We start from the raw sequence: 23,148 nt of genomic DNA, 5'->3' as shown, positions 1-23,148 counted from the left end.
ATTTCGATTCGATATCGGGCAATGTACACAAAGGGCATTTGACACATACACGTCAAAGTTTGCAGGCACCAAGTTTTCAGACAGAAATCAAAAATAATCGGAAGGAGGGGAAATTCTCAAATAAAGTCGGGGAAAATGGATTTCTCTCCAATTTCTCTCTTTTCTTTCCTTCCTTCCCCTCTGTTTACCTCTTTATATTTTTGCAACTCAGTTTTAGGTTTTTTTGCAATGTTCAGTATTTTTTCTATCTTTCCCTCTCCGATCCGACATTAAATCCGCTTCAGGAGCGGACAACACGCTTTTCAGGACTAAAGAACTGTGTGAAGATAAAGCGGGATAGAGACACAAAAGGAAAGGAGGGCAAATGCGTCGATGTCCGACAAAACTGTTCAGGACAGGTTAGGTTGCTTCTGGTCGAGAGATCAAAATATCCTGTCCAGTTTTATGGGACCCCTTTTCCTCCCTGGAAAACGACGCTGTCCATTGTCTCCCGAGTCGCCCTTGTGAGGGTTCCTTCCTCGTCGTAACTTTTAACTACCTGTTATAAAATTTATGGGCGCTTTGTAAAAAACGAAAGAAAGAAAGAAAGAAAAAGTAATTTCCCTTCCATCCGGTTGGACTGCCAGCTATGGTGTGTTTTCAGACAGACAAACACTCGCACATGTCTTGGGGAACACACCCACACTTTGCTTCCTCCAAAGAACATGCCGAAAACAAGAGTCAACTGCCTGGCAGAGAAAGGAAAGCAATGGCTGGCACAACCCAGCCCCATTTGCCCCATGAAAAATGGGCAAAGTCGGGCAGAAGATAGAATCCAAGGTAGACTTCCTACTTCTCCTCACCAAATTGTCTTTCTGCCACCTCACAAAGTGATGGCTTCCTCCACCATCATATATATACAGTCTTCTGAAATATTATCTATATCTATATATATTTCAGAAGACAGTATCTCTGTTTATCCATCTGTCCATAAATTCATCTAAGTAGATCTCGATATTTGTATCATATCCGTAGTTGTCCTTTCTTCTACCTATATTTCTGTCTATTACCCCAGGATGGAACTAGCAAATCGAAAGGAAAATACTTTTGAGTCTTCTCAGATTAATAATCTATCAATCAGATGGATATATATACTCAAGGAAGTCTATTTCATCATAATTCCCACCATGCCACTTGAATCTCAGGGTATCACCATTCAAAGGCGCCTATAGACTCCTCCATGGGATACTGAGGTACTGGGATTAATGAAATCGTGAATGTGCTTTCTTTGTGTGATACTGAGGTATTGGCATTAATAAAGTCGCGAGTGTGTTTTCTCTCTGTGCAAAGTGGGAAAACGCTTCCACCTTTGAGGTCGCCTATTCCATCCTTTGTGGATTTGAAGGCCAAGGGGGAGAACACTTGCCCCATATGGGTGGATACTAGGTTTCATTCAGGAACCTTCTGCTCCTAACAAACCAACAGAAGGAGTTCGCCTGGACCTAAAATGCAGGATTTGGGAGGACCTTGATATGGTTTGAGTGGCATTTGATTTCTCAGAAGAGTGCCAAGTGTGGAAAGGAAGGCGATGAAAATGGCTGACTGTCAGTGGTGAGAGGAGCAGACAGAAGGGTCTGGGGATGTAACCCAAATCTTGGGTGCGGTGAGTGGAATAACCCTGTCGAGGGATATGTCTCTATGTTTTTGTGTGTGTTTCACACACACCCAGGTTGTCATTTGTGGTTTCTCTATGTTGCACCCCACCCCCGAACCATGTCATTTACTCCAGGAAAGGTCCAGTCCGGAAATGTGAACACCAGGGTTTGTGGCCCTGGTGGGTTGCCACTTGAATAAACAAACCAGATCCAGATTGGAAACAATAAGCAAACTAGCAGCAATAATAGGAAAAAGTGTAGTCTGGAATGATAGTCCTCCTGAGCTCTCTTGTCCCCGCCTTCGCTCCACATAGTAGCCAGCCTTTGTGTCTGTCTGTCTGTCTGTCTGTAAATGAATAAATAGGCTTAAAGAGAAAAGCCCCCACTTCTCCTCCCCCTTGGTTAGATATCTGCAAAATTATATTACCATTGTTTGTTAAGGCAGGAAAATATGAATGGGAAAAGAAAGACTTGAGAAACAAAGTCGGTGTGGGTGTGTGGGTGTGACTGTTCTCCCTCGTGCGCGTATGTATATATATATATATTCTCCATGCGCACACATATTGCACACATACACACACACACACATGAGTAGATCTCTAGGAAAGAGGAATTCTCTAAACATGGCGACAGAGAGGAGCATTTGCACTCGTCACAAAAATGCAACGCATTCTTGGTTGTTTGCAGAAAATTTACAGCTGAGCAATAAAAGTTTACGACTGAATCACAAGTTGGATTGGCCACAGGAAGTCATGTGGACTCCATCCATGAACGTGAACTTTTTATTGTGGTTTCTCTTATGACTCTTTCGCAGTAGTCCTTCCTTTAACAGTCCAAGCAGTGCCAGTGAAACGGGGGTACGATGGTATCTGTATTATTTTCCTCCATTTAATTATTATTAATAATTATTTGTGGGGGGTGGGGTGGGGCAGGAGGGGGTGCGAGGAATCTCGAATTGTCTCTGGTCTTTCTCTCCCCCCTCCTTTCTCCCCTTTCCCCCTCCTTCTCGTCCCTCTTCTTTGCCTTCTTCTTTCCTTCCTTCTCTCTCTCTATTTTTTCCTTGGGGTTGGAATTGTTGGTTGCTCTGGGCATTTTAGGAATAATGAGTTTACTGCTGCGGCTGGTTGCCTCCTCCTCCTCCTCCCATTCTCCACCCCTAGGGGCAAAACGCAACACATTTCTTTGGGAGGATGCAATGATGAGGGGGAGCAGGGGCTGTAAAATACCTTGATTTTTGTTTTGTTTTGTTTTTTTAAACGGGTGGGGGGTGGGAGTGTGGAAGGGGACGCTAGCCCAGCTTTCCCTCCCTTGTACCCTCATGTCACGTTCAAAATAGAGAAGGACTCCTTGGATGCTTGGCTTTATCTTTCTGCCTTCCCTGTTTGCTTGTTTTTCTTGTTTTGTTTTTTAAATATATATCTATTTCTGTGGAACTGAACGCAGCGTCAGTGCAGAAAAGAAAGAGGCAGAGAGAGAGGGGGAAAGAAAGAAAGAGAAGGGAAGGAAGGGAGAATGAGTGAGAAAGAGAGAGAGAATCGGGTAAGTGTTCCCTTATTGGCTAAAATGTGTAACTAATGATCCATGGCGGTGGGTGTTAAAGATAATGATGCATCGTGGTGGCGAAGCAAACGAAAAGAGGGGTGTAGCCTGGTTATGACAGAATATGATCAGGAAGGATCGGCGCAAATGTGGTTAATTTGCGGGGGGGGGGGGGTGTTAGGGCGGGAGGGTTTCGTCTGTGTGTCTGTGTGTGTGGAGTGGGTTTGCTGGCGGTGATGTCACTGCGGTCTGGTTTGCTGGAGATGCCGGCTGCAGTCTGCCTCCCCTTTACAATGGTGCAGTGTTGCCTGGGGTTTGGGGGGGGGGGCTATAGAGGGAGGGCCGGGGAAGGGGGAGCAAAGAGGGGGGCGGCGGCGGCGGCGAGAAAGAGCGAGAGAAAGACCCCCTGACGGCATTGCCCACCGATTACAACCCAAAGCAGTGTCTGGGTCCAAGCTAAGCCTTGGCCACTGGCCATCCAGTCCCTGGGATGATTCTGTAAAGGATGTGGTTTTGAGATGGGATAAACAAACACACAACCGACAGGAGCAACTTTTCCTAAGAGAGATCAGGGTTTGTGTGTGTGTGTGTTTGCCCGTGTGATTCTCCTTGCACATGCGCAGTATTCCACCCCTGTCCCAGAGAGAAAATCCCTCCTGTGGCGCAGCAAGGCAAACCAAAGTGCCATTTTTAATGAGCAATTATGGGTTGCTTCGGTTGGTTGTGTATTAGGAGGTTGGTTGTACATTTCTTACCTTTCCACTCCTACTTCTTCTCCCCCCACAACCAACACTACTCGCCCCCAACACTTGGTTTTCATTGGCTCCTGAGGGAAACCTTTCACTGGAGAGGTGGATTTTAGTCTATTTTTAGAAATTGTTCCTGGCCCTGTGAATGTGCCTGTCTTGCCCCCTGGTTGGTCAGTCACATGCCTCTCTATCTATGTATTATATATATATATATATATATATGTATTATATATATATATATATAATACATAGATATATATATCTATGTATTATATATATATATATATATATATATATATATATATATATATATGGTGTCTGAGTCCCTTTGGGAAGATGGGGCGGTATATAAAGTTTATTATTATTATATTATATTATTATATTATATTATTTCGTATATATAATGGTGTTTGAGTCCCTTTGGGGAGATGGAGTGGTATATAAATATAATATATTATTATTATTATATTATTTAGTATATATAATGGTTTTTGGTTCTCTTTGGGAAGAGAGGGTGGTATATAAATAAAGTTTTATTATAGATAGATAGATAGATAGATAGATAGATAGATAGATAGAGGTGACTGGGTCCCTTTGGGAGATAGGGTGGTATATAAATAATAATAATAATTATTATTATTATTAGTATTATTAGTATTATTTAGTATATATAATGGTGTCTGGGTCCCTTTGGGGAGATAGGGTGGTATATAAATAATAATAATAATAATAATAATAATAATAATAATAATAATAATATTTAGTTAGCCTCCCGCCTATATATATATAGGCGGGAGGCCTATATATATAGGTGTGAGGCTGACCAAACAACATCATTCATATATAGAGAATAATGTTGAGGAATAATGCTGCCCAGTATAGCAAGCCTTCCTTGTCTTGGTTTATCTCTGAATGTGATTTGATACAGTGATTAAATATTTTAGGCCATTACATGTTAAAGTTTGGGTCTGACCATCCCAATATTTTGGAACAGTTCTTTTGACTGTAACATTACACCAGTTGTTGTATAGATTACAATGTTGACTGGGCTTCTTCCAATTCTGGAACAAAATAGATGACTACTTCTCTTCTCTTCACTTTAATTGTTCTCCTTTAAAGCATTGGAGAGAAGTATATGTGATTTCTCCTTCACATGATTTATTTTGTTTTCCTTCCAACTTTGAAACAAAATACATGACATTCTGTCCTCCCTCCCAGCCTCCCTCCCTTCCTCATCCTTCCTTTTCTGCCTTCCTTCCTTTTAAAGATTTCCTTTTCTTCCCATCTCCCTTCCTCCCTTTTTCAGCCTTACCTTGCCTGCCTGCCTTCCTTCCTTCCTTCCTTTTTCTACACTCCTCTCTCTCTCTCTCTCTCTCTCTCTATATATATATATATATATTCATATATAGAGATAATAATGTTGAGGACTGTATTCATACACACACATGTGTGTGTGTGAATACAAACTGATTAAAAGAAAGACCCAGTAAATATGATCCCCCCATCTGGATACACATTTCTGTATCTAGATTCTCTATCTGGCTGATGACATCTAGATTTCCCACAGCTAACTGTAGACACAGGCAATATTCTAACCATTAGAGACAAAATAATCGAGACACAAATAACAACAAAAGCCAAAGCAAGGAAGACCAAGGCTTATGACAAAGAGCTGGGGGGGGGGAGGGGGAACAAAGACCGAAGACCCCTCGTGAAGTATTATAAATGGCGTCCCCTTGCCAATATTAATACAATATGTGGAGATGCAAATCTTAGGAAACGACACCCTGTTTGTCTCGGTTTTAGGCCCTTCAGCCTGAATTCCCCTAATGAAATATTTAACACAGTCGGCATCAAGGTTTTATAAAGGCCTCGCTGCAATTAAATGTGCCATTGAGCCCGGCAGCGAAGGGCTTTTTGGAGGGGGTTCTGCAGTGAAACGCTTGGCTCAGGGGATGGCTCCGGGAATGACAGAAAAAGGAGGAAAGGAACTGCCCTTTGGCTGGGGGAGAAAGAAAGAAGGCAGGAAGGGAAGGAAGGAAGGGAAGAAATGGGACTAAAGGCATGCGAATGATGACAGCCATTTAACTCTTAGGGAAACCATCACAACAGCAGCAGCAGCAGCAAGAACAACAACAACAGCCATCAAGCCACCGCATAGGGTTCTGTCCATAAGAGAAGGAAAAACTCAGCGACCGGTAAGTGGGATCCTTGTATGTATTTGCACCGACATGTGTGTGCACTGCAGAGATGGAGAGATGCAGTACCTCATTGGGTTTTGCTTGTGTCTGATGATGTTATGGTGTCTGGTTGAGAGCAGCTCTGAGCTCTCCAACCCTTGGGCTGTCATGCTTAACCTCCATCCCGGTGAAGGGAATGGCTTCCTACCTTTGTCATTGGTTGGTGTGTGTGTGTGGATGTGGAAGAAACCCATTAGACCTACTTGCAAGTAATTGGATTTAGGAGGAGGCGATCTAGACGCCCTTCCCTCCCTTGGCTTCCTGGGCTCTTGATATATGCTGTTGGTGCCATGGCTGTGGCCTAAACCGGTGTGTGTGCGTAAAGGCCTTTTAATAACCAAACGATGCTTATTAGAACCACATGGTCCCCGAAATGTCTTCTCCTGGTAGTATTTCGCTTTCTCTGCTCAAGGTTTTGAAGCCTGGGTGTTTGTTTCCTCCTGTCGTTGGGAGAAATGAATCTCTTTTTCCGGTGTCTTGGGTTATAAAATGTTATTTGTTGTGCCTTTTGTAAAAACTCCACAGCCTTCTGCAACAATCACCTCTCTGTCTCTCAGGTCTGAGGATCGCCCATACAAAACACATTTTCAGGTATCGATTTTGTCTTTAAATCTGACGTATGGCCGTCGTTCATAAACTCCCAACATTTGAGTAGATAGAAAAAGGACGATTGATATTCTCGGTATTTTGCAGACTAAACGGAAGGAAATGAATGGCTGCTTTTCTCTATAATATCACCATAGACAAGGGATTGTAGTGAGAAGAGGCGAGTTATTGACATACAGGTTTGGGGAAGGGAAAAAAAGAATAGATTCTTGGCAAACACACAGGAGCAAAATCCGATTATATGAGAGTTGCGTTGGCCTCTGGCATTGGTTTTAATTCTTGAAGAGGGGTCATAAACGCTGTAGTAAATGTGAAAATTGAAAACCACAAATTTGACACAGCACTATAAATCATATATATTTATTAAGGTGGCTGCTGGGGCCATAATAAAAACAATGGAAAGGAACTTTGTAGGCATTCCAGGATAGATCTTTACAAGCACACAACAACTTAATTCTAATCATCATTATTATCATCATTGCCAAGCTATTTTTCCCCCAGCACAGAGACAGAGGGAAGAATGAGAGGGGAAAGTCGCAGGCGAGAGAATATAAGGAGTCAAAGGTCTTAAGACGACAACTGCCGTCACAACAGTAATAATACACAGGCAATATACCAATTTACATTCCTTTCCATTTATTGAGAGGGGCTGAGAGGCTGGGATGAGCAAGCAGAGACTGCGGAAAGGGATATAATCAGGATGTCCTGAATTAGTGGCCAAAGATGTGCTCTTGTTGCTGTTTTCAAGCAACAAAAGCAACCATTGAGGTGCATCCGATGAAGATGAATCTTACAAAAATTAGGAATATTAATATCATCATTAAAGTGTATCTTTAACACAAGGGAAGCTGTTTTCCATTGGTTTTGGGATGTGTGCACTTGCCTGTATCGCTTAAGCCTCGCATTTCCATTGTGTTGAAAAGTGAGTTGTATTTATAGTTTGTTTGCTGTCTCAGAATGCCACCAATATTTCTGCATATCCCTTCCCCTATTCAATTTTCTTATGCTACAATCCTGTACCAATTTATATGCTACCAAATAGTATTGAACTGTATGGGTCTTACTACTGGGTGAATATGTGCTGTACTATTAACTTCGGTTGGTTCTAGTGAAATCTACACAAGTCTATTATCTTTTTCAACAATAAAAAATAATCTGCTCTGTGCAAAAAACACTTCTGAGTGAATTAACGCCGAAAAGGTTCAAAGCAAACAAAAGGGTACAATGCTTAAATATATATATCAGTTCTTGGCGAAGTTTTAAAGCTGTATTGTAGAAACACAGATCTGGGGAAAGTCCTTTGTATTTTGGAGAAGGAAAGTGCAAAGAGGGGTTTGTAAGGAGCAAAAAACTGTACCTAATTATTATTTATTATTACCTCTGTATTGAATCAAATTGGAATCTACTATGTGTTATCTCTTTGTGTTTCATGCATATTTTTTGTGTGTATTTGCACTCACATAATCAAGCAATGCGGGAAAGAGTGTGTGTCCACCTTTCAAGGACGCCTCTGTGTTGGAGCTGTCCTGCAGAGTCCCACCAAGTGACTTTCCTTGAGCTTATGGAGCCCAATTTCCTTGAGCTTTAAAGCAATTTCACCATTGCCCCTCCATCGTTTGGTTGAATGGAATGAGTAGTAATTTGGGAAAGACCGGTTTGAATGGGCCGTCTGTGGAGATGTTGTTCTGATCTGTTTCTGCTGGGATTGTGTCCGGTGTTTGCCTTATCACAGAGGGGAATGTGGAGTCCATTGTTTGGGGTGCGTGTGTATCTTTTTGGGAGCAGAAAGAAAGAGAGGAAAACACATGAATGCGTTGATCTCTCAAACGGCTAGGGATGGCGAGGAGTCGAAAGACTCTAAACCCCCTTTGTTGTTAATTTGGTGGATCAGATTTATTCGTGGATATGGGCATAATTAGTTTTGGTGATATTTGCATATATGTGGGATTTTTCCTCTCCTCTGGCCTTTTAATGCACTGACTGGTTTCAACTTCGGGGCAGGCCACGGCCTGTTTTATTCCATGCCTTCACCGCAACAGCGACTAAAACCGGGATCCGCCCTTGTCTAGATCTGAAACGACCTCGGAGGGTCTTTCCGAGCCTCTCAAAAGTATCCCTTTTGCAGAGGGATGATTTCTGCTGGAGAGAATGTAGCGCCGTCTGGTCTGGCTTTGGTTTCTGGTTCTGGGTCCCTTTGTTTGGTAAAGTCACCTTGGGAGCCTTGTTAGGTGTGGATCTTCTTATTCCTTCACTTGATCCGACTGAGCTGGTCTGGGGAGCTGGGGAGGATCCCACTTTTTCGATGGGCTCCTTGAATGTAGGCCTTGGTGGGAGCTCGGATTGATGCTACGTACACAATCACTCACCAGCACCCTTTGGAGGCCAAGAAGCCTTCCTCTACAATGTGGTTACTAGCGATGGTCTGGGAATGTGTTTGCTTTCCCCTCGGTCTCTGTCCCCTTTGCTTTTAATTGCTGCCTCCCTTTTTGTTGTTTACGTGTTTTGTATACTGCCACCAAGTGACTGAAAGCCGGCAAGCCAACCCCGCCGCGGTGCAGCCTGCTCTCCTTCCGCCCCTCCTTCTCCTCATTCAGGGGAGGAAGAAGACCCAAAGAAAACCCCCACCACACCCACACCCTTGTTTTCCCCTTCCCCACAACAGGAGAGTTCAAATGCTTGCCCAGGGAAGAGGGTTGTTTAGGACTGGGCGGCCATAAAGGCCGGAATCTGTGAGATGTTTACTACCTTCAAGTTAGGGCCGTCGCTTCCCCTCCCTTTCCTTTTGCTGCCCCATAAACTGCCCCCTCTATTGAGCTCCTGGACGGACAGGGAAGGCTTCACAAAGTTGGGTCTTTCAAAGTGGAGATGGTATCTATGGATGGGGGGCTTCCTCTTCGGCGGTTGTTTAAAGGCCTTCATCGCCAGAACACCCTCCCTCCCTCCCTTTTATTCCCACCAGATTCGGGGTTCACGCCTTAGTAAAAACAGGGGAAGGTGCTTCTGCTTCCCCCCCCCCTAGACAACCAAACACTCCATCATTCAGCCACATCTTTTCAGCCAAATAATAATAATAATAATAATAATAATAATAATAATAATAATATCACACAGTCCTAGATGCTTGGGAAGTGTTCGACTTTTGATTTTGTGATATAAAATCCAGCATAGAGATCTCGTTTGCTGTGACATACTGTGGTTTTGTGTCAGTCAGGCATGTGGGGGGGGGGGGGCTCGAGGGGCTTCAGCCCTCCCCTGAAATTCTCATGGTGGTTCGTGAAAAGGCCTTACTGGCACATTATTTAAACTGTTAAGTTTATTTATATCATGATCTGATCACCATGCTCAATATATCCCATATGCATGGGGGTATTGGGGTAAGGATACAAAAGGTTTGCTAGGGTAAACCCTCTTTCGCTCAGACTCAACCCCCCCCCAAACAAACTCAGCCCCCCCTATCGAAATCCTGGCTACGGGCCTGGTGTCAGTAAAATAATAATAATAATAATAATAATAATAATAATAATAATAATAATAAATCACACAGTCTCTGTGTGGCCACACTGGAATAAAGACATTTTACTTCACCTAGGAGACTGCTTGCTTTCTGTCACCAGTCTTGGGGTGCAGACCAAAGGGGTTCCCTTCAATAGATGCTTGGGAAGTGTTCGACTTTTGATTTTGTGATAGGAAATCCAGCATAGAGATCTCGTTTGCTGTGACATACCGTGGTTTTGTGTCAGTAAAATAATAATAATAATAATAATTTATTTATATTCCGCCCTCTCTTCCCAAAATAATATCTGTATTTAAAGAGCTCCTAAAATATGCAATTGCCCCTCCATTAAAGGCTGCGCAAATCGAAAAAGCATTGCCTCTTCCAATATAGAGTTTAACTCAGTCGACGCCCCTTTTAAAAACACACCTCATTAAAGCCACTAATGTTGGGCCATAACTTCTTGTTTCTCCTCTCTCAACTTCTCCTTCCCTCCTCCTTCTCCTCCTCTCCTTTCTTTTTTCTCTCAACCCCCTCCCCGTTTTTCTGGAGTCCTGAGATTAATTTTTCCCCTCCTCCCTCTCCCCCATGTGCAAACAATAAAATCAAATAAGAACTCGTAGATAATGACAACCATTTCTCATCGCTGAATTATTCTTCCCGAACGTATTAAAATCATATTCTTCTTTGTTTAATCGGCAGGCGGGGCGGGCGTGCGTCGTTGCTTATATCCCTATTTTATGTTTCGCCATAATATCACGCTTTATAATTTTAAGCCGGTTGCCGTTCTCCATGACAACTCGGTGGGTGTGACGTCAGCTCCCTTGAATGTCAAAAGGAAGGAGGGCCACCATTGTGGGGAACATTTCCGTGCCATAAAAAAAAGAAATAAAGAAGAGGAGCCCATCCAAGTCACCCATAAAGTTATCTAAACTGAACATCCCCTGGTGAAGTTTCCAAAGTTGGGCAAAGCTATTGGGAGACAGCAGACATTGCACAGGAGCCGAGGGGGGAGGCAGAGGAGTTTTAAGTCGACCAGTAAAACACAGACACTGTGTATGTGTCCAAGTATACCCCATTGATAATGGTGCTTGCAACAACAACAACAGGCTAAATACATTCAGGTAGATTTTCTGGTTCCAGGGACTCATCCAGACCCAAACATTTCCCACTCAAGAGTTGTTGCTTCAGAAGAAATGTCTTTTATCAATGAGCAAAGTTTAAAAGAGAGGTGATCCTTGCTCGTCATGTAGCTCCGCATCTCAGTCCTGAAGGTCCCCAATTTTGGAAAGGGAGCAGCCCGAGAAACCTAGAATCAAAGAAAAAGCGACAGATAAGGAAACGCATGTAAACACACCAGGCAAAAACCGTTCAGGCACCAGATCTAGACTGGGAAGAAGGGCTTTGGACAAAAATACCAGACAAGGACTGAATTATCTTGAGTTGAAAATATTCTCCTTGATTTTAAAAAATTAATCCTACGCTCAAACCACCTCGCCAATTTAGTCAATCTCAGAACTAGCTGTGTTTCGACTATGCTCAGATTTGCCACCCTCCACAAATCCTATGATGTTTTGATTATTGCCTTCTCTTCTGTCCCAAATCCCAAATGTCTGTTGCATGTTCTGAAATTGACCCATTTTTAACCATTGGCGATTCCTTCCAGCAATGTTTTCGAATATAAATTTTTCAATATCCATGTTTTAATTTGTGGGGAGTGAGAAAAAAAAACAGATTTCTCCTCAAAGTACTTCGCATGTACTCCGATTTTTCCACAAAAAATAGGGGAGGGGGTCCCCAGCGATTTACATTAGCTTGTATTTGCCCCAAGAGTGCGAGGAAGAACCAGCAGAGAGAATAATATGGCCGAAAGTCACAGAAATAATAATAATAATAATAATAATAATAATATATTGTCAAAGGCATTTTTCTAGTTTCCAACAGACTTCACAACTAAGTTCTTGTGGGTTTTTTCGGGCTATATGGCCATGTTCTAGAGGCATTTCTCCTGACGCCTCTAGAACATGGCCATATAGCCCGAAAAAACCCACAAGAACTTAGTGATTCCAGCCATGAAAGTCTTCGACAATACACAGACTTCACAACCTCTGAGGATGCCTGCCATAGATGCAGGCGAAATGTTAGGACAGAATGCTTCTGGAACATGGCCATAAAGCCCGGAAAACTCACAGCAACCCAATAATAATAAAAATAACAATAAAACTTTATTTATACCTCTCCATCATCTCCCATAGAGACTTACAAAATAGGACACAAAGATGCCATAAAATACCCCATACATAAAATAAAATACATCAACGTATGAAAAAATAATACATTGCATAAACCAGGCATATACACTGGATAGAACAACCTCTATCAAAATAGAATGAGTGAAAAGATCCTTGTAATCAATGTAGCAGCCCAGCTGAATGCACATACAATGTGGATAGAAAGTGCTAAGTGATTATAAACTGCTTTTCTCGGTAGTCATGGAACAGGAACAAAACAACCCCAAACAAACCCGGGGTTTCTCCTCACCGGAAGAGAGATTCGCGTCTCGTCTCCGGCCCTTTTGGAGCTCGTCTTGTTTTGGTTTGGTGGCTTTACAGTGAGGGCTATTGCAGGCCCAAGCGTGGACTTTGTGGGACAGGGACAGAAAGAAAAGTTTTTTTGGGAGGGCCCATTTTAAAAAATAAATTAAATAATGAAACATTTAAATAGCCAGAGTCAGCCCTGAGCGTGGTTAGTTCCATTTCTGTATATCCTGCACAACAATAATTATGGATAAGGTATTTCGTTTTTTGCCAAGGACCTTGGAATAGGGTTGTTCGGGCAGAAAGGAAGGGAGCGAAACTTCGCAGACTTCAGATAGTCATGACAGTAATAACAGGAGCAGATCAAAACAGTGCAAAACTATGCGCCAGGAGGAATTGGCCTGTGGCGTTTCATGTGCCTTATAGGTTCAGTTGCATCTTTTGTTAGTACTCTTCTTGTTGTATTGTGGAAAATTTCCCCTGCATCTGTGGCTGGCATCTTCACATTATTATTGTTGTTGTTGTTGTTTGGTTATTTACAGGCAGAGCAGAGGCAGCGTTTGATTAAGAAGCTGCCTCTTAAGGAGCAAAGCGCTCTAAAGAAATAATCACAAGTTGAGGTGCACAAAAGTCACCTCCCAAAAAGGCCAGGAGAACACATATAAAGTGAGACCAGCTGAAATTAGGTGTGCCACGTGCGTTTGCATGGAACCCATTAAAAAAATATGATTATGACCTCATTTCTGGACTTCTCTTATTTCTGGGGCTCCTTGAATAAAATCCCACATTTTCTGAACTGGAATATATGGCAGTGTGGACTCAGATAATGCAGTTCAAAGCAGATAATGTGGGATTTTCTGCCTCGATATTCTGGGTTATGTGGGTGTGTGGAAGGGACCTGGAGATAATGCCTCTAGACCATGGCCATATAGCCCGAAAAAACCTACAACGACCCAGTGATTCCGGCCATGAAAGCCTTCGACAATACATACTCACAAAAAAGTTTGCTCAGCAGCTTTTGTTTGCAAGGGAAGTGAATCATCAAGGAGGACTGTCTTACTTTTTTTGGAAATGTATACATATGGTTATATATATATACACATTACACAAACACACCTCTCACATGCAAAAAACATGCCTGCATGTTGCACTATGTTGTCGAACACATGTACACTGCTGCCATGCTAATTCCCGACCTATAAATTACACACGAATGGGTGCCTCGAGGAGGCAGACAGGAAGGGATTCTGCAACGAGAGAGGAAGGAGCGCGAGCGCGTGTTGCCAACGGGCTGGATGGGTGCGCGCGCCGCCGCCGCCTGGAAAAAAAGACAAGGAAGGGGGGGGGGCGAGGGTGGAGTCCTCCTTATCAATCTCTCCATGAATAATGCCAAACTTTTTCCACAGCAGAAATGCGGGCTGGCTGGCCCAGCACATGGGCAGTAAACAAACGCAATTGACCCAGGGGCAACGCGGGAGGCATCTCCAAAGCCAACCAGACACAACCTGCCTTTCTTTTATGAATAAGCAGTTTTCTACACCTAGGCAACAGACGGGGTGAGAATTTGTGAAGGGTTTGGGGGCTTTTTTTTGGAGGGGGGAAAGGAGGAGGGTGGGGTCTGCCCTTGGGTCGCAACACAGCGCCTGGTTATTATGAGCCTCGAACAAAACACCTTTCTCCCTGGAAGCAGACGAAGCAACAACAAACGCGCCTACATTTGCATCCCAGCTCAACACAACAAAACTCAGAAGCTTCCTGACAGCCTTTTTACTGCCGCTGCAAGACCGGAGGGGGGTGGGAAGGGGAAAGAGAGAGAGAGAGAGAGATCTATGATAAGTCTTGTTTCCTCCTAGCAATTAGTGGGGATAGAAAACACATGTGTTGAGTGTGCATTTTTGAAGCTTTCTTCCAAATCAGTTCATCAATTCGCTAATTACAGCTGAGAGGGAAAGAGCAGATTATTCTCCTCCCTCTCCCTGAACATCCGCGTGGGGCTGAAATCGGGGGTAACAACCCCAAAAGGGGGAGAAACTGTTTATGAGTCCAGGGTATGTTATTGCAGCTTTCTGTGGGCTCTTTAACTCCAGGGGGCAGGGAGGGGGGGGGGTGGGCTGGGAGAGAAAGACCCAACTGCTCTTCAAGAACGACTCCAAGACTTGCGCATATTTCCACTGCTGGTGGAGCAGTTTTAATAAAACATCTGTTCTTGCTTCTGCTATGAGTTTACATAATTGTTTGCAGACCAATTTAAGCAGAAACCGAGTGCTATACATTTCCCCTGTCCATGTTGGCAGCAGAGAGGAGCGGAGAAGTAGTCTCCTCCTTTGGCCACGTTCATTCTCGAAACATTAATGGTCTACACGCAAACATATATGCACATCGATATGTAAATGTCAAGGACGTGAGATATGGATTGCAACCAAAATATTACCCTTGGAGGATGCTGAGGGTGGGGTGTAGCTACCTTGGCTTCTTCCTTTCCCATCCCACCAAATGTTCAGAAAGGTTCTGTGCTTTTGCGCCAGCTGTTTTCTCTTCCCTACAACTCCGCCACATTTTGAGGTCTTCTCTTCTGTTTCCAAAAAAAGTCATAAAACACTTTGCCCTCGACACTTCAGCCCCTTCCATACAGTTGAATAAAATCCCACATTTTCTGTTTTGAACTGGAATATATGGCAGTGTGGACTCAGATAATCCAGTTCAAAGCAGATATTGTGGGATTTTCTGCCTTGATATTCTGGGTTATGTGTCTGTGTGGAAGGGCCCTCAATGTCTCTTGGTACTTATTCAGGTCGCTTTATATCAACGCATGAGACCTTCTCCTTTTCCTCACCTTCCAAGGCTAACTTTTCTATTTGTAATCGCATAATCTCAGAAATGTTAAGATTCCGTGAGGTGGATTATTATATAATTCTGCAAAGAAAAATAAACACTCCAATTTCAGGAAATTAAAACTTCACAACCTCTGAGGATGCTTGCCATAGATGCAGGCGAAACGTCAGGAGACAATGCTTCTGGAACATGGCCATACAGCCCGAAAAACTCACAACAACCCACATTAAAACCTGCTAGACGTGAAATTCTGTTACAATTGTTGCACTGGAATATTTTATTTTAATGCAGTCTAAACAGAAAAACAAAACTATCTTGAGAGGAGGGGTCATTAGAAAAACACGATCTCTCCTTGAAGGACAAAAAGACAGAAAGAGCACCCCTTTTTCTTTTCACACACATTGTGCATATATAATATAGAAATAGACAAATACACATACATGTATGCATTCATTCATTCATTCACTCACTCGCTCATTCACTTACGCATATATCTTTAGCTTCACAGGCAATATCACTACTTCTTCCGAGTAATTCAAATTTAAATTTGTCTATTTGGTTATCTTCTGTACTAACTATCTTCCTACACGTACAGGAACATAGGTGTATTGTTATGTATATTTCCAAGAGTGTAAAGCGGGGGAGGGTTAACTTTCTTGTCTTTCTTCTCACTTCTCATATACACACAAACACACACACACATACATATGCACAGTCATTTCCTCTCAGTATCTGTGTATTTTAGCTATGGACTCCTAAACACAATGTGCCAAGTAAATCAGAAAGGGAAGTTGATTATATTTAGCATACTAGGCTCTAATCCCCCATGACATATATACTAGCCATAAATGTGAAAAAGTTTGGATGTTAACTATGGTAGGGCATGTGTACACATGGAATAGGCAGAGACACATCTGGGAAGATATTTAACAAACTACACACACTCTTGCTATCTTATGTTTCCTGATGCCTTTTTTCCCCTTTCCCCCCTTTCCTTTAAAACACAAACACAACTCCCCCCCCCCTTTAGACTGATATTCATGGAATGCTTAAGGTTACACAAGATGAATACTTCAGGCCTTTTTTTGTCAGTTGTAGTCCCGTTTATGGCTTTATGACTACCATTGATTACTTTGCTTTGTTGCACAGAGGAAAAAGATCATAAAATCTCTGGGCATCTGGGTTCCTGTTGGAGTAGGGGGGCCTGGGGGGTGAGCTCCCCATTTTACTCCCTCCACCAAACCTTTCAAAGAGATCCCACCCCCCAAGAGAAATGTTCAAAGTATGGAGACACCCAGAGAACTCGTACTGAGAAATATTCTACGCTTTCTAGGTGCTGGGGTCTGATTTCATTTTATGGGCCATTCCACACAAATTGGACCTTTAAAATAACTAAACAAAAGCCGCAGCCACCCACTCCTAACATGTACATGGAAATCAGGCCAGGATTTCCTAGCCTTTAATTGAATTTTTAAATAGCAAGTCAATGGAATGATGAAGGGACCTTCCTCTGTTTACAGATCAGCAGGTATATTTTACATTTAAGGAACAATTTATGGCACTGGATTGGAATTAAAATTAGATTAGCTGTCTTCATTTCAATTAGTGTGTCGGTGCAAATCCACCCGAGGAGGCGAATAGAATCCACACTCCAATCTAACTAAATATTTCAAAGGAGAAGTTTTCTAATCACCAACAGTTATCTGGGACCATAAATATTTTTTCCTCCCCCATCCCCCCCTCACCCCCGCCTCACTTTCACAAAGGTAAACACGAGGTGGTCTCTCTAACAAACACCACTCCAAAAGGGGGGAAAAGTAGTGCTGGATTCAAAGTGGGGAGGCAGTTGGCGTTGCAAATGTCAACATTATTTTAGCCATTTCAACTTCAGAAAAATTACTATGAAAGTATTTAGAAACATATCTCCATATACTAGAAGGAGAGACTTAAAATGGACTCTGTCTTGCAAGGCGAGGTGGGGGGTGGGGGGGAAGAGAGAGAGGTCTGAAGAGCCTGCAAAGTTCTTCAGATTCCAGAATATTGGAATTCCACTAAAAGACACCAGTCTCTGTCCAGCTGTCACCCCCTTTTCCCCTTTCCTGGCTTTCAGGATTGTCTGATAAAGAACACAAGCCCTGGATCCCACGTTTATTGACCAACAGTAAATTAGTGGAGAGGAAGGGAATTTATGGTTTAATATTTTATGCACACTTGAGATTTATAGCTATAATTTCTGAGCTATTTGGTTGTTAGATATTAAGCAAGCATTTTCGAAAGAATAAATAGCCTGGTTCCTTTTCTGGGAGAATCTTTCCCCCCCCCCCCCCTTTAATTTTTCTTCATTTTCTGTTTGTTTTTTTTAAAGTAAAGGCTTATTTGGACTGTGATTTTGAAGAAAGAAATCTCTTTCTTTCTTCTTTTCCTCCCTTCTTTCCTCCTTTCTTCCTGTCCCCCTCCCCTTTTCAACATTCTTCCCCTCCCAACCCCCCCTTTCCAAGCTATAGTTACTATTTTCCCCCCTCTTCTTTCTAAACCCCCTTATATTTAGAATTTCGAGACTTACTTTCAATGCATACTTAGTTTCAACTGGGGAATCAACACAAGCAAAAGCAATTTTTCCGTGTCTTGACATCTAGCTTCCTATTGGCTGACAACGGGTCAGCTGACTTTGTCATTTTGTCTGTCCTGGAGTGGAGCCGTCCCTATAACAATCTAGTTCAGACTACAAACTGGAGACAGAAATAAATATTAAAGAAATCATACAAGCCAGGTATAGGGGGGAAGCGATGAATTCCTATTTCACAAACCCGTCGCTCTCTTGCCACCTCACCAGTGGTCAAGAGGTGCTGCCCAACGTGGCGCTCAATTCCACTGCCTATGACCCAGTAAGGCATTTTTCAACTTATGGAGCAGCGGTTGCTCAAAACAGGATCTATTCATCTCCTTTCTACTCACCGCAAGATAATGTTGTGTTTAGCTCCAGTCGGGGACCCTATGATTACGGATCTAACGCTTTCTACCAAGAAAAAGACATGCTTTCTAGCTGCAGGCAAAATTCTATGGGACACAATACACAAACTTCCATTGCACAGGATTTTACAAGTGACCAAAACAGGAGCACGTCCCAGGAACAGAAAACTAGCATTCAGATATACCCGTGGATGCAGCGCATGAACTCCCACAGTGGTAAGTTTTACAGCTTGCAGAGATAAATTAAATAAACTGAACCATCTTTACGACCGTCTCCCTCGCAGAACAGGCTCTGCTACTTTTTATGGCCCCATAAAAACAATAATATAGCTTCCTCACAGTTGCCGCTACAGGCCTTTTATTTGTTAAGTTGTTGCAGGCAAATATGGCTTGTTATGCTCTTTCTAATTAAAAGACTTTTGAGAGTGTAACAGATCCATAATAAAGTGCAATCAGCTCTGATTTTTACCCCCCTTGGAAGAAAAAAAATAGGGGGAGGGTGGGTTAAATAGAAGGTATAGGGAAGAGAAGCTGGGTCTTTCCCCTGATTTTGACTTGATTGCCTTGGCGTTTTGGTTTCTCTGTGAGGTGAGGAAAGAGAGGATTTCTTCTGAAGCGGGGGAGGGAATGTAAAAGGGGATGTGTCTGTATTTTATTTTGCAATGCCAGGCTTGAAAACTGGGATTTATGAAGATATATATATATATATATATATATATTGATATACATTGAAGGATATATATATATATATATATATGGAAGGAATGTGTATTCTTTGTCATTAAAGTAACATTGGAGGGAGATGTAATTAGGGTGCTCCCCCCCCCCCCAAGTCTGCAGAAATAATGCAAAAAGAGCACGTTCTGAACCTTTGCAAAGAAGACCAGAACAGTCTTTTGAGCAGAAATCCCTTCCACGTGTGATGGAGGGGTTTTAATGGGGGTAGCAAGACAGAAGGGGCAGAATTAAATTGTGTTTGCGAGAAGAGGAGGGGGGAATGTATGACAATGAAGGCAAGAAGATGGAGGCTGGGGTTGGGGAAGTGGATGGATTCCATGGAGGTGTCTCCCCCTTCCTTTCCCTTCCTGGGGTGCCTGTTTGCATGCACTTAACGTTTTGAAACCAACCCGTCCCTCACTCTGTAGCTAACCTTTTTTAGTTTGTGTGTTTTCCGAATCCATAGGGGTCGGCTATGGGGCAGATCGGAGGCGGGGGCGCCAGATCTACTCCCGCTACCAGACCTTGGAGCTGGAGAAAGAGTTCCATTTCAACCGCTACTTGACGCGACGGAGGCGGATCGAGATCGCCAACGCGCTCTGCCTCACGGAACGCCAGATCAAGATCTGGTTCCAAAACAGGAGGATGAAATGGAAAAAAGAGAGCAACTTGAGTTCCACCCTGTCTGGGGGAGGTGGCGCTGGAGCCGCCGCCGATAGCTTGGGCGCAAAGGAGGAGAAACGAGAAGAAACAGAGGAGGAAAAACCAAAGGAATGAACACTGGCAGCTCCCTTTGCCCCAGCCTCTTCCCACCTTCCAGTCCCCAACAACACACACGATCCCCCCTTGCTTTCTTTCTCCCCTTCTCCCTTTGACCTCCCCCTTTCCAAAATGTGCTCCTAGCCTTCCTTTGCCTTCCTCTGTTACCACTGCACATTGGGCCACATTATTAAAAGGAGAGAGACAGAGGGAGAAGGGAGGTGGGGAGAGAAATGTGGAAAGGGTAGAGTTCCTCTTTCTCCATCTCCCCTCCCCCCCATTTCCCCCACTTTTGGGCACTGATCCCCCCCCCCCAATTTCCTAGCCAGGTTTCAAACCTCTCTGGATGTCCTTCTAATGGTACCCCAAACCCTTCAGCCCCACCCACCCTTTCTCCTTCCTCCGAGGAGCCCAGCAATAGACATCTCTGCATAGAGACTTTATTTAATGCCACAAACCTTCCTCCACTCATCCCACATCTCCCCCCCCCCTCATCCCACATCCCTAAGCACCCCCTTCATCCCACTTCCCACTTCCCATCTTCCTTTCCCCTTGAAGAAATATTGGGTTGAAAAAGGCCGAGCACCCTATAGGAGCAGCTTTGGGGAGAAATGTTGGGATCCGCCATGTCAAAAGAGGTTCACTTCCCAAATCATGATAATGATGATGATGGAGATGGTGATGATGATGATAAAGAGACTGGAATTGCCTCTCCCTATGAAAATGCTGTCCCTTTGTACCCCCATCCTTCCCTCCTTCCTTCCTTCCCTCCTTCCTTCCTCCTTTCCTTCCTTCCTTCCTTCCTCTCACTCCCACCTTCCTCACCTCCAAGCTATGTCTACCTAAATATAGCATTTTCCAGAGTGAACTAATTGTATTTAAAAAAAAAACACTACCTGGGGTCATTATGCATACTACAAACTGTGACAGTTCCTGTGTGAATATTTTTAGCTGTATTTGTGGTCTCTGTATTTATATTTATGTTTAGCACTGTAATGTTTCAAAACAGTATAAAAGTGAATGGCATTCTATAGCAAGTAGGAGAACAACATTTTAAAATAATAATAATAAATCTTGTGTTAACACTCTCTCTAACATCATGTATAAAGGTCACGTCCAGAGGACTATGGTTGAGTATTTAATAAAAACTGGATATTATTTTTAAAATTGACGGCTTGATTTCTGGAATTGAGAAAAGAAGACGTTTCACAGGAGAGTGTGGATGTCCCTTTTTCTGTCTACCTGCTTTCTGTCTGCACCATTCTCGCCATGTTTACTCCAAAGTGAAACAGGGTGGTGGCAGAGAGAATTTGCTTCTGGCTGTTTATATGGGGGATCTTTCCTTAAAAATAAAATCTTGCCTGCACTAGACAGACACAGACACATATACAGAGGAAATATTGTTTCGGGACACTTCTTTTTTCTCACTACACTACAGTGAAAACTGCATAAAATATATATATTTACATATCCATGTGATTAAAAAAAAAACCTTATTAGAATATTTTCCCCCCTAAGGGCAGGTAATATATTTCAGAATAAACGTGTCAGTTTATTTAAAAAAATAAAAATAGGAAACTCTTGAAATTGTTTTCTGATTATCAAAATTATATTTTTTTCTAAAATTTATTTTGAGGTTAGAAATGTTACAAAGGGGAGTTGTGGCGATTTTTAAAAAGTGTGCCAAGAAATCCTTGGAAAATGCAACTGACTCGACTTTAGTCTGTAATGTGTGCAATAATGTGAGATTGCGGCTTTAGGTCAGGACTAACATGGATGCTCAGCTCAGAGAGCCAGATGCAAACGTCTGGGATCCAAGCCCTCAGCTCTAAATACAGACATTTCCTAAGGGGGCTTCCCTTCTCTTTAACGCTTGGAATAAAACAAAAGCCCCGAAGTGTCCTTGGAAACCCATGGCGAGGCGATTCGCTCCCTCTCTTGTGTCCAAAACCCATTCCGAGGATTTAATAACATCCCTAGCCATCTCCAAAGCTTAGAACAATTCCTACAGAGATCACACATATTTTAAAGACCGAAATATATGTCTATCGGAAAGCAAATTGTGTGTTATGTCTCTGTGTAATTTAACATTTCTGAGCCTGTTTACGAATGGCCCTCTACCCTGAGAGATCCAAACCTTAAAATAAGCATGCTAACAGGAACAAAAAAAAAAGGTTGTATGATTTGTTTGTTTTTTAAAAAAGGTATCCACTTAAATAAAAACACAATACCTGTAGTATTTAAACCACCATAAAATGAGAAGAGAAATAAAGTATTATTCTGACCCGGTTATTAAAGTGATGATTATGTTATTATATGTGTGTGTGTGTGTGTATACACACATATATACATACATACATACATATACATAGGTTGTGGTTCTATATCTATTCAGTTTCATTGGACTCAATGAGACTTATTTACTCTCTCTCTCTCTCTCTCTCTCGCTCTATCTATCCATCTATCTATATATATTTACTCTCTATCTATCTATCTATCTATCTATCTATATATATTCTCTCTCTCTCTATATATATATATAGAGAGAGAGAGAGTAAATAAGTCTCATTGAGTCCAATGAAACTGAATAGGTATAGAACCACAACCTTAGTAAAGAAGGCATGTTTTCTTATGTTCCCAGCTATATTTCCCTAACACTCAGGAAGAGCTGGATTTATTCTGTAGGAAATCCCCGCAGAACCAGCTCCATGTTTGCAACAAGCAAACTGCAATAAGCCAGGAAGGTGGAAGTTAGTACATACTTTTACCTGCTGGAAAGCTCCAGGGGCTTTTAAAAGAGGCTTCTCACGTGCTTCCACACTCAAACACACATATCCATAGGCAGAACCAAAAGCAAGGTGAATGTTTATGCATTCACCCGAGGTACAAGGCTGATTTATGGAGAGCCTGAGCTGATTCACAACCTCCACTGCACACACACACACATAGAAATATCAGCTCTGAAAGACACTGCACAGGAGGTATACAAAGACATATGCAAAGAAGAGGAGATGCTACAGCATCTGCTGAGGGTGTCTCAACAGAACAACAGTCCCATTCCATGTCAACAAA

General features: G+C 42.6%; 3 protein-coding genes and 1 long non-coding RNA gene across 5 annotated transcripts in view; 3 read left to right on the top strand and 1 right to left on the bottom strand.

Annotated features, from left to right (window-relative positions):
- HOXC10 (homeobox C10) overlaps nt 1–23,148 on the top strand; it is a 211,437-nt gene that overhangs the window by 38,626 nt on the left and 149,663 nt on the right. The window lies entirely within an intron of this gene.
- The window catches only part of HOXC4 (homeobox C4), a 58,301-nt gene continuing 37,575 nt past the window's right edge, over nt 2,423–23,148 (top strand). Inside the window, exons 1-2 of the transcript XR_010909283.1 lie at nt 2,423–2,491; nt 6,018–6,120. The gene's annotated coding sequence lies outside the window, so the exon portion shown is untranslated. The remainder of the gene's footprint in view (nt 2,492–6,017; nt 6,121–23,148) is intronic.
- On the bottom strand, nt 10,517–19,985 carry LOC132767677 (uncharacterized). The gene is made up of 2 exons (XR_010909282.1): nt 19,751–19,985; nt 10,517–11,570 (listed from the first exon to the last, which is right to left on the bottom strand). It is a non-coding gene; the product is annotated as an uncharacterized lncRNA (long non-coding RNA).
- Nucleotides 14,923–21,243, top strand: HOXC6 (homeobox C6). 2 transcript variants are annotated; one of them, XM_060762890.2, is made up of 2 exons: nt 14,923–18,816; nt 19,784–21,243. In XM_060762890.2, the coding sequence occupies exons 1-2, from the start codon at nt 18,417–18,419 to the stop codon at nt 20,092–20,094; spliced, it is 711 nt and encodes a 236-aa protein (XP_060618873.1). In that variant the 5' UTR covers nt 14,923–18,416; the 3' UTR covers nt 20,095–21,243. The 2 variants fall into 2 exon arrangements, with proteins under 2 accessions (XP_060618873.1, XP_060618872.1); XM_060762889.2 differs by having other exon boundaries at nt 19,760–21,243.

This window comes from Anolis sagrei, chromosome 2 (genome assembly GCF_037176765.1).
Source record: "Anolis sagrei isolate rAnoSag1 chromosome 2, rAnoSag1.mat, whole genome shotgun sequence".
In the NCBI taxonomy this organism is placed as follows: Eukaryota; Metazoa; Chordata; class Lepidosauria; order Squamata; family Dactyloidae; genus Anolis; species Anolis sagrei.
This window is presented reverse-complemented; position numbering and strand designations above follow the sequence as displayed.

Coding starts and splice junctions, on each gene's coding strand:
- HOXC6 (XM_060762889.2), top strand. CDS start 18,417: ATGAATTCCTATTTCACAAACCCGTCGCTCTCTTGCCACCTCACCAGT. Junction 18,817..19,759: donor GCGCATGAACTCCCACAGTG/GTAAGTTTTACA, acceptor AACCTTTTTTAG/TTTGTGTGTTTTCCGAATCC.